Raw genomic sequence first — 18,647 nt, 5'->3', positions numbered from 1 at the left:
CCAGAATTACAAATTTAATAGTGCCAAAATGGCATGCAACATCTACTTTTGTTATGAAACTAGCTTGTAACTGTGAAAATTTATGTTTGAATAGCATTGTGGTGATCAAAAACAAATGTGCATTGATGGTAATAATTTTCAGTAAAGCAATTGACAAGAAAACACACTTTATAGAATGTACTGATGCTGTTTTTTTGTGCAAGTGCAATAATTGTTGTTTTTGTTTGTAAATAAGGGAAAGACTTTTTGAACAAAGCAGAAAAACAGAATGCAGTTGGTGAGTCAAATAGTTAATATGGAAACTTTTGAGCAAGTAAAAATTATTTGGAACCTAATCTCAGAATGGATAGTGTTGAACAATGCTGTATATTCAGGTCTTGGAACCTTGGAAAAAAATCAGCTTTGTTAAAACTTCAAGATCGAAATGAGTTAAACCCAGTATTCTACAGGATTATATGGACTGCTGAAAAGAATCTGTACCCATCAGGCAAATAAGCTCATTTATGGCTTATTTGAACATGTAGATATTTTCAAATCATCCTGTACAGCGATGTTGTAACACAGCTCTGGAAAAGGTGAGACTTGAAATTGGGCCTCCTGGTATAGAGGTAGAGACACTACTACAGCACCACAAGAGTGGGAGAAAGTGAGGACTGCAGATGCTGGCGATCAGAGTCGAGAGTGTGATGCTGGAAACGCATAGCAGGTCAGGCAGCATCCGAGGAACAGGAAAATTGATGTTTTGGGCAAGAGTCCTGGTGAAGTTCACTTCAGACACACTTCAGACATGTTCTGTGCCCTTGGAAAGCATTCTTTACAAAAAGAACATTTAAAGCTAAGTAGTAAGCGATGACACATATAGCATTTTAGTTGGAACTTGCACCTTGTTAGGAAGTAAAATGTGCAGTAATTCAATCAATGCACTATTTCACCTGTTTGATTTTCTTTCTTTCCATAGAGCTCAGTGGTAAAGAAAATTGGGTAATATGTATTACAGTCTCCTAAGACAGCAATAACTTCTAATTTAAAAAAAAAATCAAAATTGTAATGACTGACAGGTGGGGTCATACACCAAGATTTTGAGTTATAAGACTTTTTCTAAACTTCAGGTAGGCTTTGAGCGATTTCAGCAATGGCAAAAAATGTTGGAAAAATATAATGAGAATGAAAAAAAATCAAATTTCTGATGTTGAGGATTTTGTTCCCCTTAAAGTGGAATGGTGACTTCTGAATTTTATAAAGAGAAGCAATTAATTTCCATGCATTTGCATCTCATTAATAGTTAATGTTGCCACTTTTCTATGCAGTTCTGCATTTTTTTTGCTTACTTTCCTAGAAAGCTGGATGGCACTGCTTCATGACACAAAGATGTCCATGGTGCCAGAATCAAGAATATTTCGGAAAGAGAGCAGAATATTCTCAAAGGGGAGAGGGACCAGCAGGAAGTCATTTTACACGTTAGAACTAATGACGTAGGAAGGCAAAAGGTTGGATTCTGAAGGGACAATATAGGACGTTAGGCAGGAATTTAAGAAAGAAGTCCTCAAGGGTGTAAATATCTGGATTACTGTCAGTGCTACGAGCTAGTGAGGGTAGCAGTAGGAGAATAGAGCAGATGAATGTGTGGCTGAAGAGCTGGTGCAGAGGAGAAAGCTTCGTGTTTTTGGGTCATTGAAATCTCTTCTGGGGTAAGAGGTGACCAGTATAAGAAGGACAGATTGCACCTGAATTGGAAGGAGACTAATATGCTAGCAGGGAGATATGCTGGAACTGTTCGGGAGGATTTAAACAAATAAGGTGGAGGAGTAAGACCCAGAGGGACAGTGAGGAAAGAGAACAGTCTGAGGCTGGTACAGTTGAGAAAAGGAGCAAGTCAAACAGTCAGGGCAGACAGGGACAAAACAGAGTGAGGAAGGACTGATAAATTAAACTGCATATACTTCAATGCAAGAGGCTGAACAGAGAAGGCAGATGAACTCAGGACATGGTTAGCAACATGAGACTGGAATATTATAGCAATTACAGAACTATGGCTCAGGACTGACAGCTTAATGTTCCAGGATGCAAATGCTACAGGAAGGATCGAAGGGTGGGGGGGGGGGGGGGGGGGGGGAGTCAAGAGAGGAGGGCGTGTGGCGTTTTTGGCACAAAATAGCATTGAAGCTGTACTTGGGGAGCATATTCCTGGGAATATGTCCACGGAAGTTATTTGGGTGGAACTAAAAAATATGAAAGGGATGATCACCTTATTGGGGATTGTACAAATATTCCCCAATAGTCAATGAGAAATTGAGAAACAAATTTGGAAGGAGATCTCTGTTATCTGTGAGAATAATAGGGCGGTAATGGTAGGGGATTTTAACTTTATACATATTGACTGGGACTGCAATAGTATTAAGGATTTAGAAGGAAAGAAATTTGCTAAGTGTGTACAAGAAACTTTTCTGATTCAGTAAGTGGATGCACATACTAGAGAAGGTGCAAAACTTGATCTACTCTTGGGAAATTTTTCAGGGCACATGACTGAGGTGTCAGTGTGGGAGCACTTGATTTTTCTGTGATCTTTCCTCCGGCATTTGTAGTGGTTTGAATCTGCCGCTTCCGGTTGCAGCAGATTCAAACCGCTACAAATGGTGGAGGAAAGACCACAGAAGCGCTTCACTGGAGGCTCCCAAGCACTGAGGATGTCACCTAGACAGGGGACGAAACGTCTGCAACACAAATTCCCAGCTCGGCGAACACAACCACAGCAACGAGGTAAAGAGTCATAAAGATGCACAGCACGGAAACAAACCTTTTGTTCCAACTCGTCCATGCCGACCAGATATCCCAACTCAGTCTAGTCGCACCTGCCACCACCCGGCCCATATCCCTCCAAATCCTTCCTATTCATATACCCATCTAGATGCCTTTTAAATGTTGCAATTGTACTAGCCTCCACCACTTCCTCTGGCAGCCAATTCCACACCCGCACCACCCTCTGGGTGAAACAGTTGCCCCTTAGGTCTCCTTCATATCTTTCCCCTCTCACCCTGTAGATCTAGACTATCTTATCCATGCCCCTCATAATTTTGTAGATCTCTATAAGATCTCCTCTCAGCCTCCAATGCTCCAGGGAAAACATAGTATGCGTCAAGACATTATTTCAATGAGCTACGTCACACTGCAACACCCAAGAACTACAAACAGCAGAAGAAAAATATCTATATAGTGTTTTCAAGAAAAACACGTACCCAATAAACACAATCCATCGATTCCTCAGAAATAAACCCAAATGAGGAGACACAATGCAACCAAAAACTATAGCCGCATTACCTTACATTGAAGACATTATCATAAATGACTTCCAGATTACTCAGACCCCTTGGCATCGTGGTAGCCCACAAACCTACCAACGCCATTAAACAGCGACTAATCAACCTCAAAGCTCCATTAGCTAATACCAGCAAAACTAACGTCATTTTCAAGATATCATGCAAGAACTGTTTAAAAAAAAACACATTAGACAAACAAGCAGGAAACTTGCCACCAGGATACATGAACACCAACTAGCCAGCAAAAGATTATCACTAGTTTCCATACACATAGACAAAGAAGGACACTGCTTTGACTCGGACAACACACACATTCAAGGACAGCGGAAACAAAGACGCACGTGATAATTCTTAGAGGCATGGCATTCTAAGCAGAACTCCATCAATAGCCACATCGATTTAGAGCCCATCTACCTTCCCTTGGGAAACAAAAGAGAACTGGAAATGACATCATTAGCCTTAAGAAACCAAGACATATATAGAGAGAGGCTGGACATACCACCAGTGCTTCACCAGAGACCCGCACCAATGATGTTACCTAGTCATGGTGACGCAACATCGGAAAACAAACCTTCCAGCTCAGTGAGCTAACTTACATAATTGTAAGTTGAGGTTTTGGTCAAGAAAAAGATGGAAGCTTATGTCGGGTTTAGACAGCAAAGATTGAGTGAATCCTTAGAAAAGTATAAATGCAGGAGCTATATATATAAGAGGGCAAAAAGGGGATGTGAGATAGCTTTGGCAAGTAGGGCTAAGGACAATCCAAAGGGATTTTACAAATACGTTAAGGATAACAGGTTAACTAGGGAGACAACAGCACCCCTAAAGATCAGCAAGGCAGCCTATGTGTGGAACCGCAGGAAATGGGAGAGATACTAAACAAGTATTTTGCATCAATGTTTACTGTGGAGATTGTCATGGAAGATAATAGAATGTGGGGAAATAGATGGTCGTTTACACGAATTTCAATAAGTCTTTTGCTAAGTCCCTGGAAAACTAAAGAAAGTAAAAGCTTATGGAATCCAGGGTAACTTGGTAAGTTGGATCTAAAATTGGCTTAATGGTAAAACTGGAGCCCAGTGTGCATTGGGGTACCACGAGGATCAGTGCTGTATCCCTCGTTTATGATATTCATAAATGATGTACACAAGAATATAGGGGGAATGGTAAGCAAGTTTGTGAATGACACAACAATATACTAAATGTTCGACATTGAGGACCCTGATAGATGTGAAGTGATGCACTTTGGAAGATGGAACAGGAAAAGGGAGTACTGAATGAATGACAAGACAATAGGAAGCTCAGGAAAAGTGCAATCCAGGGATGCTAACAGATCCCTGAAGGTAGCAGGACATAGGGTAGTTTAGAAGGCATAGGGAATGGTACTTTTATCAGTTGGGGCAAAGATTATAAGAGTAAAGAGATTATGTTGGAGCGATACAGAACTTTTGTTAGGCCACAGCTAGAGAATTATGTGCAGTTCTGGTCACCACACTAAAGCAAGGATGTGATTGCGCTGGCAAGGGTGTAAAGGACATTCACCAAGATGTTGCCTGGAATAGAGCACTTCAGCTATCGAGAGACTAGATGAGTTTCGGGTTGTTTTCTTCGGAGCAGGGAAGGTTGAGGGGTGTACGAGACTGAGGGGCATGGACAGGATGGATAGAATACAGTTGTTCCCGTTAGTTAAAGTATGAATAACAAGGAGCATCATTGTAAAGAGAAAGGTAAGAGATTTAGAGTGGATTTGCAGAAAAGCATTATCACCCAGAGGGTGGTGGTGATCTGGATTGCAAAGCCCGACAGGATAATTGAAGTGGAAAACCTCACACCCTTTAAAATGTAATTGAATGAGCACTCGTGTCATAACATTCAAAGCTATGGCCCAATTGCGAAAGGATAAACCAGCATGCGAAAGATCCCTAAAAAACACAAAGAAGATTGACTAGAACCCAAATATACTGGCCAGCATTAGTTATAGCTGTTGAAAACACAAGGCAGGCACAAACCAACGATATCCCAGCCATCTGTACCTTCTGTGGGAGCAGAACTTATGCTCAGAAGGAATGGCCATCCCTTCCCGATGCCCATCAAGGTCCCAACTACCCTGAATTTTTTTGTCAGTGGCTCATTCCAAGGAAAAACTGGGGACAAAATGTATCTGGGAATTCAAAGATGCCATTTTCTGCTGATTAAACCGTTTTAAAACCTCCTCCCTCTACTCATAATGAGAACAAATCAATCACTCACTAGCTTCTTAGAGATGCAGAGCATGAAAGACTGCTTTGAGAATGCACTGCCACCAACCTACAGAGTTAACAGAAATAACTTCCCCTTCATCTGTGTCCAGCTTATCTGTGATCGTAGGTTACTGATTCTGGAGATGTACACCAGTTTTCCTGGGATTACCGCCTTTTCACTTTGCCATCATTAGTTGGTCTTTAGCATTTCACACTTTGTGTAGTTTGGTAAATAGTACTGAAATGCTTGAGTGCCTGGTAGCACCGTGTTTAACCTGAGAGTTGTAGTGCTTTGTACAGCTTTTCTCAGCAAACTGCTGATATATGAGGGAGAATGGCAATGCAATCTTTCTAATTTACACCTTCCCAACCTTAAATGGTAGTGTCTGCCCTTGAGAAGCTGAAAGAAAGATCGTGACATTGTCTGCTGTGATTTGTGGAATCATTGTTGATTCTGATTTCTCACTCGTAGGGTGTGTAGATCAGTGAATGATAAATGCAGGGCACACCCTATCACAATCCCTGCACACAGCTTGTATCTTCAGTGTTGTCTGTTTTCAAGTGCTGTGCCTTGGCTGCAGTGATTGACTTGATGGCTCAGGGATCTGTGATGCTGATGCTTCCTCAATCACGTAGTCAGTTTGTTGGAAATGAGCAATGTTTGTCCATTACAATCAATTTCATCCTTGGGATATCTGAAGAGAATGCTCAAATGTCAAATGAATATGACTTTAGTAGTTCTGAAAGCTACAAAGAAATTTGAGCAGACATTTAAAGAGTATCAATGAACATGTTATTTACAATGATCATGCCACCTTAGTAAGTTTCTTTCTTTTCCTTTCCCTTCCACTAAGTCAGAATGCAATTTCAAAGTCTACATCTAAGGTAGAGGAAGCATATATTGTAGTTCGCTCTGTGGCTGAGAAGACTTGGCTGAATATTCCCAACACAGTTGAGTCTAGAGTGCCCTAGCCTGAGTATCCTGCCCAGGGTCAAATTCACTCTTCTTGAACAAAAACAGAAGTTGTTGGAAAAGCTCAGCAGGTTTGGCAGCATCTGTGAAGAGAAATCAAAATTAAACTTTCGGATCCAGTGACGTTCCTCAGAACACTTTTTTTCTTGACTAGGACTTCTTGCAGGCCTTAGCATCACCAGCAAGAGAAGGTGAAGGGGCCAGATATGTCTGGAGTATCACAAGAGTGGGAGCGCTGTGCATGGCTTGTCCTGCTGTCAGTATGCTGCCTTCCTGAAACAAAGGGCATTTGGAGTAAAGTTGAGGTCCCTCAGCCCTCCTCTCGATCTACTATTGATACTGAGCACTAGTAGCTATAGTGATGGAGTGCAGATCTTTGCACATATCTGGCAGACACTTAAGTGTGCTGGATCTTGGTCTCCATCTCCAAGAATAAGTTAGCACTGGAGTTACTGGGACAAAAGCACAGTATGATGAAATTCATGTCCTTGGTTAGACATGGCAATCTTGGAGTTCCCAGCTACAATATTTTCTGCTCATGCAAAATGTAGAACCTAATATTTGTCCCTACACTGCCCTTCTTGGCCTAGTTATGAGAGATATTTGCTGCAAGTATGATGGAAGTAGACGCGAGAGGTAGTACTGTTGATGCATTAACAGGAGAGGTAGTGATGTGACCTCAGTGAGTGAGTGGGGAGTACATGTGTAGGTAAGGTTGGGAGGATGAGGTAGGTAATAGGCATTGAGAGGGGACACAGCATGAGCCAGTGAGAGTTGTAGGGCATGAGCCTTTGTGACAGGTATGTGAGTGTCAGAGGAGCAGTGAGTAATGGTTGCCTTGTGAGAATAAGGTAGCATAGACCTGTGTTTCTGGCCACAGAAGATCATTAACCTTCTTCTAATACTGCTGTGTTTTGGGTTTGACTCTGGAGGTTGCATTGGCCCAGATTGCTATCTCTGTCCAAGCTGGCTATTCTGATGGTGCAGTTTCCTCAGGCAATCTTGGAGGGAACAACACTGTCCTTCTTTCAACTACACCATCTATAAGAATCTCAAGATTCTGGCGATGCTATGTGCAATCTGGCCTTCCTGCACCATTTACTGATATCAATCGGTTGAACATTAGTGTTTCATGTAATGGCTTGCATTGTCTGAAACACTCTAGGGCTGGGATTTAAATATTACCCCATTGCCATGAAGGTTACAAAGTCCTAGTAGCGTCAAGCACATCAAGTGCTCCTGCTCTATGATTGCATGAGCTGATCACAGTGGAGGCTGACTGCATAATTAGTGAGCTGAAGAGCTGATGATTATATGAGAAAAGTTGAGATGAACCATGGCAGATTGCTATCCCAGACATGACACATTGCCATAAAATTGGGAAAATTCAGCCAAAAGAAACTAAAAGCAATATTGTTTTAACATCATTTGGTAGACAACTTAAACTCTAATACAAAAAATATCCCCATTTAACTTTTGAAAAAGCAACTTGCCTTCTGCTGCGGCCATACTTTACATTGTCCCTTATATGGACACTGTTCTCCCAGAACCAATCCAGATGCTTTCTGCTTCTGATGACCTGTTTCCATTTTCTTTTCCCAACTAGGTAGCTTCTAACTCCAGGACTGACTTTCACATTGAAGGTTACCCTGGAAATTCCTTCTTCTAAACAAAGATAGGTGAATCTTACAGCCTTCTTCAGATCTCACAAACCTGTTCTCAAAATCGGAATGGAAGCTGCACCATCCTGCAGATGTGTAAAGGAAACAACAGATGCAAGACTGAGGTTATCTTAGAAAACTGAAACCCAGTAAAACAATTGTTGTATCTACTTTATCTTCTGAAAGCCCATTCCCATTGGAATGTGAATTGTGCCAAGTTTGCATCCAGGTACTAGTTAGCTTTCCTCCAGACTCCAACTACATCTACATTGGACAATTTAAGTTATAACCACTCATACGATCTGATGTTCATAATGCCTCCCTGCGGTACATGGACACTAACAACCCACCTACAGCCTACTTTCCCTAATTTTGGTGGGTGTGTGGACCTTATGCAGAATTCAATGGATTGGTATGCACAGATCCTCTGAACAGCTGAATGCGTGCATAGCTTTCAAAGAACATTACCCTCACCTAAGACTGATACTACTGTCGTTGTTAACTGGTGTGAATATCTGGTTCATTATTCCAACCAGCCCAAGCTATCCTTTAACGTTTCACAACGAAACCACCTCAGCTTGTTGTTGAGCAGACTCCTGAGCAAACCATGTGAATCACTTTGTTCCACCATTTTGCCTTAAAGAGCTAAGTCCTAGAACATAGTAATTTTATAAATATTGTATTTGTAAAAGTATAACTGACATTAGAATGATTTATTTTGTACCCTTTGCTAACATTCCCATCTTAATCTGTACATTTATTTTGTATTTTCATTGTGCGTTTGACACCTTGAAGAGTGGCATACTCAAGTTTTACATAAGTTCCTTCAAATTCTATTGCTGACTTTTGTCAGATATATATTTAGTAAGTTACTGATTTTTAACAATCACAATCCAAAGTACTTGTGAATTGAAATTGCATTTGTTTCAAAATAATTGAACATGTTATTAAAGTGTCAAACGTTTTCAATGGTTCATTGGTTAATGAGTTATAACAGTAATTTAATCATTGGTGCAATGGACTTCTTAATTACAGTTTTGGAGTTGAATGTCTCAGAGACCCAGTTGTGTATTAGTGTGGAAGCGTCCACTATTCGACTGTCTCTAGCAAAGGTATTACCAGTCTTTTTTTTCTCTCTTTTAAGTTTTTTACATTTTTTTAGAATGTCATGGAGTTTTTATTCCCTCTTGAGTATTTGTAATATGTGTAACTTAAGTCAAGCACGAGGTGAAATTGTGGCGATGACCTCGAATCCTAAGAATTACGAGGCAATAAAAGATCGAGGTTCAGCTAGTTTGCCTTCTATGACTTTTGATAGCTAGTCTAGAGCATCAACTGAGTTCTTGATGAATCCTTGCATTCTCTATCATTTGGTCTGCAGTGGACCAAGCCATGACCTAAGAAAACCTCCAGTGATGGAAAGTATTAGAAATCGTAGGTTCAAGCCACCTGTCTGTTCCAAACATGCTGTATCTCAAATTATTCTGTATATTGGCACAACAGTAAATTTCAGATTAAACATAAATGTGTCTATATATTTACAATCTCTATGGGAAACTATAAAGCAAAATAATCAAGGTTACCAAATGACTCAAAAAAATTAATGAATTTTTAATTTTTATACGTTTCATTCTAATAAATATAGAAATCATGGATTAAGAGGGAAATCATAGTTGGTATGAACTGTGTTACACATGGAGTAGTAGATTCGAAAATATCAATCTCAAAATTACAAGAACTCAAAACTGACCTTTACATGGAGTGTAGTGCTTATCCCTAAATACAGCAGGGGTTCTACTGCTTTGTTATTGCCGTCCTGAAGCAGTCAACCTACAGCAGGAGTTCTGTGTCCATGTAACTTCCATATGTTAACTCAGTTTCTGTTGTTAATGCCTGCAGATCAAATGGGGGAAAACGAGTATTTAATTTCATCTAAAAATGACAAGCAATCCATTTGCAAATGATTAATGTGTTGCAACAAAGGCCTTCTATTTGCATGATTTCTGCTCTCGCTATACCATTTTATACCATTTAAGAAATGTCTTTTGCTACTAACTAAATATCGTCAATATTATGTTCCACTGTGATGCTGTTGCTCACTTGTTGTTATTTCTTTGCAAACTCTTTGTGTTCTCCTCACAATTTAATTTCGTTTTTTTAAGCTCACTCGTGAATGTGGGTAGCATTGGTTGACCAGTGTGTTATGCCCATCCTTGTTGCCTGTGAGAAAGTAGTGGTGAGCAGCCTTCTTGAACTGCTGCAGTCAGTCCGCTTCTGCAGGTCGACCCACAAAACCTGAGGGAGGGAATTCCAGGATTTTGATCCAGTGACACTGGAGGAACAGTAATAGATTTCCAGGTCAGGATGATGAGTGATTTGGAGGGTAACTTGCAGGTGCTGGTGTTCCCATGTTTTGCCCTTGTCTTCCATCTGAAGTGGTCATGGCTTTGGAAGTTGATTTCTCAGGATCTTGGGTGAATTTTTGCATTGTGTCTTGAAGATAGTACACACTGCTGCTACTAAGCATCAGTGGTGGAGGGAATTGAATGCTTGGGGATGTGGTGCTAAACATGCAGGCTGCTTTGTCCTGGATGATGTAAAGCTTTTTGGGTATTGTTGGAGCTGCAGCTATCCTGATGGTGGGGAAAATTTCGTCACACTGCTGACTTGGGGCCTTGTAAATAGAAGACAGGCTTTGGGGAGTCAGGAGCTAAGTTACTCACCACGGTATTATAGAATCAAAGAGATGTACAGCATAGAAACAGACTTTTCGGTCCAACTCGTCCATGCCAACCAGATATCCCAACCCAATCTAGTCCCACCTGCCAGCACCTGGCCCATATCCCTCCAAACCCTTCCTATTCATATACCTTTCCAGATGCCTTTTAAATGTTGCAATTGTACTAGCCTCCACCACTTCATTTGGCAACTCATTCCATACACGTACTACCCTCTGCGTGAAAAAGTTGTCCCCTAGGTCTTTTATATCTTTTCCCCCCCTCACCCTGAACCTGATATTCTAGTTGACCCTAATCAAAATTTTAAGGGTTCAGTGTAGTTTCCTTGCTTTGTTCCTCAATGCCTCAATTCTGAAAACTGAAAGAACTGTGAATGCTGTAATTTCAAAATAAAAACAGAAATGTTCAGCAGGACTGGCAATGTCTGTGGAGAGAAATCAGACTTAACGTTTCGGGTCGCATGAACCTTTCTCAGAACTCTTCCTCTGTTTTTGTTTTGCTTCCATATACTTTGTTAACCATTCTCTCACTTACCTTAATATGCATTCCTCTATTCCTGCACACATCTTAGAATTGTACAATTAAGTCTGCATTGCTTGTCTCTATCCCTTCTGCCAAATTGCATTGCATCACATCACACTTATCTGTATTAAATTCAATGTGCCATTTACCTGTCCATTCTGCTAGACAATCTGTCTGTTGCAAACAGTGTGAATCATCCCCACTGTTTGACACTCCTATAAGATTGGCATAATTAGAAACTTTTGAACTGTTTCTGAATATTTCAAGATACAAATCATTATTTACTGCAAAGAAAAGTTTCTAGAACTGACCCTTGGAAAACTGAATACAATTGTGAAAAAAAACATTTACTACAACTTATTGTTTCTGTCCTTAAGATACATTTTTGAAAAATCCAGTTGCACACTGGTTCTCTGAATCCATAAGCCTCCGTTTTGTCAGCCAGATTTTGAAATACTACCTTGTCAAATATGTTGTAAAAACATCAACTGCATTCCATTCTTCAACCTACTGTAATCAGAATGGATAAGTACTGATACGTCACCTGAGGGAGGGTTGTAGCTGTTAAGGAGCAGTAAGCTTTCCTTCCCAATGATTGAACCAAAGCCATTTAGTTTAATAGGGTATGCAGTCATTATTGAAGACTTCCCAGAACAATTTCCTTCCAAAGGTTCACTTGTCCTTGCCAACCTCTTGTGTATCTTCACTGCCCGTTAGGCCCAGTTAATAAAGATTAGTCTGATGGTTGGATAACTGTATGCATTACTCTATCAAGCTGTTGCTTCATTCATTTGTGGAGCAACTCTTCCAACTTTACCATGAACTCATATTAGGAGAATAAAAGAACTTCTGAACAAATTTGTTGCAGAAACCTTATTACGATAGTATGGATGAAGAGCGACAATGGTATTTGTCATCGATATAAGGAACAGATCTTTGACATTGTGTATGAATTAGATAGGATGGGGCCAACTGTTCTGTAGCACATCTTTGAAAACATCCTTATCCTTTTCATGTGATGGAAAGTTACTAAAGAATGTTAAAGAAAGACAACTTTCATCAAGCCAGCAGATAAAGGGGATGCAGTGGTAGTCTGGCGCACTGACCTCTACACGGCTGAAGCCAGACGCCAACTCGAGGACACCTCCTCCTACTGCCCCCTCGACCATGACCCCATCCCCAAACCATCATCTCCCAGACCATGCAGAACCTCATCACCTCAGGAGATCTCCCACCCACAGCTTCCAACCTCATAGTCCAGGAACCCTGCACTGCCCAGTTCTACCTCCTTCCCAAGTTCCACAAGCCTGACCACCCTGGCTGACCTATTGTCTCAGCCTGCTCCTGCCCCACTGAACTCATCTCTACCTACCTCGATACTGTTCTATTCCCCCCCTAGTCCAGTACCTCCCCACATACGTTCGAGACATCACCCATGCCCTTCACCTCCTCCAAGACTTCTCTTTCCCGGCCCCAAACGCCTTATCTTTACCATGGATATCCAATCCCTCTACACCTCCATCCTCCATGACCAGGGCCTCCATGACCTCCATTTCTTCCTCCTACCTAGCTCCTGCAAAAATGCCATCCCGTATACCCAATTCCTCCGCCTCCGCTGTATCTGCTCCCAGGAGGACCAGTTCCACAACAGAACACACCAGATTGCCTCCTTTAGAGACCGCAATTTCCCTTCCCACGTGGTTAAAGATGCCCTCCAACGCATCTCGTCCACATCCCACACATCCGGCCTCAGTCCCCACCCCTCAAACCGTAACAAGGACAGAACCCCCCTGGTGCTCACCTTCCACCCTACCAACCTTCGCATCATCCAACACTTCCAAACGGACCCCACCACCAGGGATATATTTACCTCCCCACCCCTTTCCGCCTTCCGCAAAGACCTTCCGCTGGCACCTTCCCCTGCCACCGCAGGAATTGCAAAACCTGTGCCCACACCTCCTCCCTCACCTCTATCCATGGCCTCAAAGGAGCCTTCCTCATCCATCAAACTTTTACCTGCACATCCACCAATATCATTTATTGTATCCGTTACTCCTGATGCGGTCTCCTCTACATTGGGGAGACTGGACGCCTCCTAGCAGAGCACTTTAGGGAACATCTCCGAGACACCCGCACCAATCAACCACACCGCCCTGTGGCCCAACATTTCAACTCCCCCTCCATCCCAGCCGAGGACATGGAGGTCCTGGGCCTCCTTCACCGCTGCTCCCTCACCAGCCGATGCCTGGAGGAAGAACACCTCATCTTCCGCCTTGGAACACTTCAACCCCAGGGTATCAATGTGGACTTCACCAGTTTCCTCATTTCCCTTCCCCCACCTCACCCCAGTTCCAAACTTCCAGCTCAGCACTGTCCCCATGACTTGTCCTACCTGCCTATCTTCCTTTCCACCTATCCACTCTACCCTCCTCTTTTACCTATCACCTTCATCCACACCCCCACTCACCTATTGTACTCTATGCTACTTTCTCCCCACTCCCACCCTCCTCTCATTTATCTCTCCACCCTTCAGGCAGTCTGCCTTTATTCCTGATGAAGGGCTTTTGCCCGAAACATCGATTTTCCTGCTCCTCGGATGATGCCTGAACTGCTGTGCTTTTCCAGCACCACTCTAATCCAGAACTTTCTTGAATAGAAATTAGCACTTATTTGATTGATTCATTTGTGGAGCAACTCTTTCAACTTTGCCACAAGCCTCCATTTGGAGAATAAAGGAACTTTTGAACAAATTTATTGCAGAAACCTTGTTACGGTAGTATGGATGAAGAGAAACATTGGGAAGTTGCGTTGCAATTATAGTGAGGAGTTTTTGAAAAAGCTCATGCAGCATCAGGTTTTGGATGATACAAACCCCATGGTTTAAACAAAGAACTCAGCATATTATTAGATATTGTATCTAAAAGAGAAGCTTCTTAAGACAGTATAGCTCTGACAGTACAGTAATCCAGATCCACCCTTGAAAGACCTTTACTACAGTTGACAGGAAGGATCCCAACAAGCATGGATAAGAAAGAGATCTGCAGTCAGCAGGAGCTGGCCACTTTTGGATGACTTCATGTCCTGAGGTATAGTGTCATTTACAATTCAGGAGGCATTTCGCCTGTCAAGTCTGTCATGAAGCAGTACAGCTTGTCGTGTTTTCCTGTTCTATCCACAAAGCTCTATTTTCTTCAGTTATACTTTATCTTGACTGCCCATGCAATATTGTTGGAGATGACCTGCATATTGTGCATAACTGGTTATTAAAAATATTTTCCCATAATTCATAGGTTGAAGACTTTGACATATCAGCAGGAGTGTTGAAGAGTTTCTACAACAGGAAAGTTGCTGTAATTCCAAAGCATTTCATTTCAAGTAAATGGTGCTATGTGTTGCCCAGGTAATCTTAGCTGAAGAATTATACAAAATCAACTTTCACCATATTAGCATTATTTCTATTTGTTGTCCCCAACCTAGAGTGAAAGCTTGGTCATATTTGTAGTCAAAATAGTCTATTATGACATTTAATTCTGAAGAAGAATAAAAGGTCTGCAGGAGTAGTAAAATATTGGATGTATTGAGGACAAATCTTTGAAGATGGCAGGAAAAATTATTATGGACATATGGGTTTTGTGTTTATTAGTAGGAGCATTGAACACAAAATCAAATAATTTAAGCTGAATCTTTATAAAACATTGGTTTATGTTCTGCTGGATAACATAATAGGTAAAAGAAGTAGAGACTTTGTTTTAAATAGAGAGTAATTGTGATGTAGATTACATTGTCTGAAAGCATGGTCATAGCAAATTTAATAGTAACTTTCTAAAGGGAGTGTATAGTTTAATGGAACTATGGCAGCAGAGCAGCAAGTGGGAGTAATTGAGCAATGGAGCAGCAAGGTGGCTTAGTGGTTAGCACTGCTGCTACACAGTGCTAGGGACGGAATTCAATTCCAGCCTCGGGCGACTGTCTGTGTGGAGTTTGCCCATACTCCCTGTGTCTGTGTGGGTTTCCTCTGGGTGCTCCAGTTTCCTCCCATAGTCGAAAGATGTGCAGATTAGGTGGATTAGTCATGCTAAATTGCCCATAGTGTCCAGGGATGTGGGTTAGCTATGGGAAATGCAGGGTTACAGGGGAGGGGTGAGTCTGGGTGGGATGCTATTTGGAGAGTCAATGTTGACTTGATGGGCCAAAAGACCTGCTTTCACACTGTAGTAGTTTTATGATTCTAACTGTTTCAAAGAAATGGGCCAAATGACTCCTTTCTTATCTGCATCATTTTAGAATTTTAAATATTTTGCTCATTAAAACTGTACAATGTATATCCTAAATATGCATTGAATGGAAAATTGAAGGGGAGAATACACAAACTAAATTAGTGTTTTCAGCTAAATTATGCATGTCTATTATTTGAGTTATTTGATTGGTAATAATATTGACAGCATATTTTTACCACTGGTAAAATGAGTAAATTGTAATGAAATTATCGTTTGAGCAAATAACTGAATGTTTCAAAAGGTGAATACCATGATGATTGTTTTCCATTCTCCAGAAATGAATGTAATTATCAATGTGAATAATACAAAAGATGTCAGGCTAGGACTCCTGTATTTCAGGAGTCAAGCTTGTGAAAAAGTTACAGGTCAGGAAAACTTAATATAGAGCTCATAACATCAGCTTAGTCTGAAGGTTCTGGGTAAACTTTTTCTGATCATTTTCTGAGATATGAGTGACACTATTACTCTTCTTAAATACACCCTGAATTGAGTAACTTTTCAGGCCATTTAAGAGCACAGTTGGGAGATGGCCACAATTCTGTGGGCTTGAAGTTACATGTAGGACACGCAGGATAGCAGATTTCCTTCCCCATCAAGTGTCAGTGAACCGGATGGACATTTGCAGAAATTGTTGATAATTGTTGCAGTCACTATTTCTGAACTAATTTTATGCCATCAGTCACACTCTCCCTAATAAGAATATAAGTGAAAATGTATATCATTGACCACTTCAGAGGTGCTGTGCTCCCCACAAATGGCCTGATCCTTGTAGAAAAGTTAAGTCCAACCCAGAGTACACTCGCGCGAAAGATGATGTATACAGTAATTTCTCCAGCTCTCCTTGTTTTGTGGCAAATGACCTGTCTTTTGCCTTGATCAGTTCTCAAGTGTTTATTGATAATCCACACAAAGTAATTACATTATTTTGGATGTTCAGACTTTCACTTTTTTTAAAAATGTAGTATGAAGAAAGGGCAAATTGTCAGCATCAGCCATGAAATTCCACCACATTGTCCATTGCAATCCTACAGAGATTTTCAGAAACACTGGAAAAATATGGTGAGTCAATAAGACTTTCAACCTTTATTTCAGAAGTAGAAAATCTTATTTAATTCAATAATGATTTGTGCAAAGTAAAAGCATATTGAGGAATGTTGCTCTTAATGTATACAAATTACTTGGTGACAAACAAATTTCATTCAACTGTAAGAATCATACTTAGAACATAGAACAATACAGCACAAAACAGGCCCTTCGGCCCACGATGTTGTGCTGAACTTCTAACCTAGATTAAGCACCCATCCATGTACCTATCCAAATGCCGCTTAAAGGTCGCCAATGATTCTGACTCTACCACTCCCACGGGCAGCGCATTCCATGCCCCCACCACTCTCTGGGTAAAGAACCCACCCCTGACATCTCCCCTATACCTTCCACCCTTCACCTTAAATTTATGTCCCCTTGTAACACTCTGTTGTACCCGGGGAAAAAGTTTCTGACTGTCTACTCTATCTATTCCTCTGATCATCTTATAAACCTCTATCAAGTCACCCCTCATCCTTCGCCGTTCCAACGAGAAAAGGCCGAGAACTCTCAACCTATCCTCGTACGACCTACTCTCCATTCCAGGCAACATCCTGGTAAATCTTCTCTGCACCCTCTCCAAAGCTTCCACATCTACTTCACGGCCTCAAAGCTGCAAGGAGGCTAATATTGATGTTTATTGCACTAGGTCAATCACAAGTACTAATACTTAGGCACATATAATTAACACTATGATGGACATGTCTGTTACTTAACATAAGATAACAGCACAATCAAACTTCTTTAAGGTGAGTGGCTGACTTAATTCCTTGAACGTCTTGCTAATTTTGTGCATCGTCGATTTAAATAGCCAAGTTCCTTGTTATCGTGACTGTAAATTAACAACAATTCATGAAATGGATATTTTCTTAAAACATGTATGTTTTGAATAATCATAAAATTTTGTTTTCTTTTATATAACAATACTAATCAATGACAACTTTTTTTCAACTTGGTGCTTGTATGTAAAACTTTTGATGTATAATGGCTGTGTTGTAACCACCCTAGTTTTTCATTTTCATTCATATGTATACTAATTGTACCAATGTGCCTTCAAATGACTGAAATATGTTGACTGGCTTTTATGTCCTGATTATGAGTTAAAAACATACTCCACTTATTTCCATACCTCTCAATATGAGGAAGCTGATTTTATCTTGCTGAGAACCCATCCACTTAGAGATAAAATTGTGTTTCCTTGATTCAGTAGAGTAAGACCTTTTATGTCACAAATAGGACATTTGAGAATGAGTGCAAAATCTAAGAGTTTAAATTGTCTTCATCCTAATTGTGTTTTCCATTTTGATCTCTTGCAAAACGTTGTCTATTTCTTTTGATTATATTGTACCTTCTATAGGTACAATTAGGACGGAGTGATGCCAGTGCTTTAAGAGGGTTCCAATTTAAGGATGCAAACTTTTTACCTTAAATCACTGGAGTTGTGCAGCTGATAAAGACATATACAAAAACAGTAATTCAAAAATGATATCATTCACCATTGAGGGTTTGCAATCCATATGCACAAAAATTGAATTACTTCCATCAGAATACTCCAATGGTTCTCAAACTAGTGGTCACTGTAAAGTTAAGGGTAGCACAAATGAGAAAAAAGTTAAAAATATTTTCTTTGAGGTTGAGAATCTTTGGAACTGTCTTCCTCAAGACAGTGGAAACAGGATCTTTGACTTATTTTTAAGGCATTGGAAGTTAGATCAAAGTCACATAAATGTACAGCATGGAAACAGACCTTCCAGTTCAACTTGTCTATACCGATGAGATATTCTACACTGATCCCGTCTGATTTGTCAGCATTTGTCCCATATCCCTCTAAACCCTTCC

At 40.8% G+C, this 18,647-nt stretch overlaps 1 protein-coding gene across 1 annotated transcript in view; it reads left to right on the top strand.

The window, feature by feature from the left end:
- Positions 1 to 18,647, top strand: part of c5h18orf63 (chromosome 5 C18orf63 homolog) — a 78,621-nt gene that overhangs the window by 23,741 nt on the left and 36,233 nt on the right. The window contains exons 6-9 of the mRNA XM_072570641.1: positions 236 to 277; positions 9,224 to 9,300; positions 14,739 to 14,848; positions 16,688 to 16,784. Of these exons, the coding sequence (XP_072426742.1) occupies positions 236 to 277; positions 9,224 to 9,300; positions 14,739 to 14,848; positions 16,688 to 16,784 (326 nt within the window). The remainder of the gene's footprint in view (positions 1 to 235; positions 278 to 9,223; positions 9,301 to 14,738; positions 14,849 to 16,687; positions 16,785 to 18,647) is intronic.

Source organism: Chiloscyllium punctatum, chromosome 5 (assembly GCF_047496795.1).
Source record: "Chiloscyllium punctatum isolate Juve2018m chromosome 5, sChiPun1.3, whole genome shotgun sequence".
Taxonomy (NCBI): domain Eukaryota; kingdom Metazoa; phylum Chordata; class Chondrichthyes; order Orectolobiformes; family Hemiscylliidae; genus Chiloscyllium; species Chiloscyllium punctatum.
The sequence above is the reverse complement of the archived record's forward strand: the minus strand, read 5'-3'. Positions and strand labels throughout refer to the sequence as shown.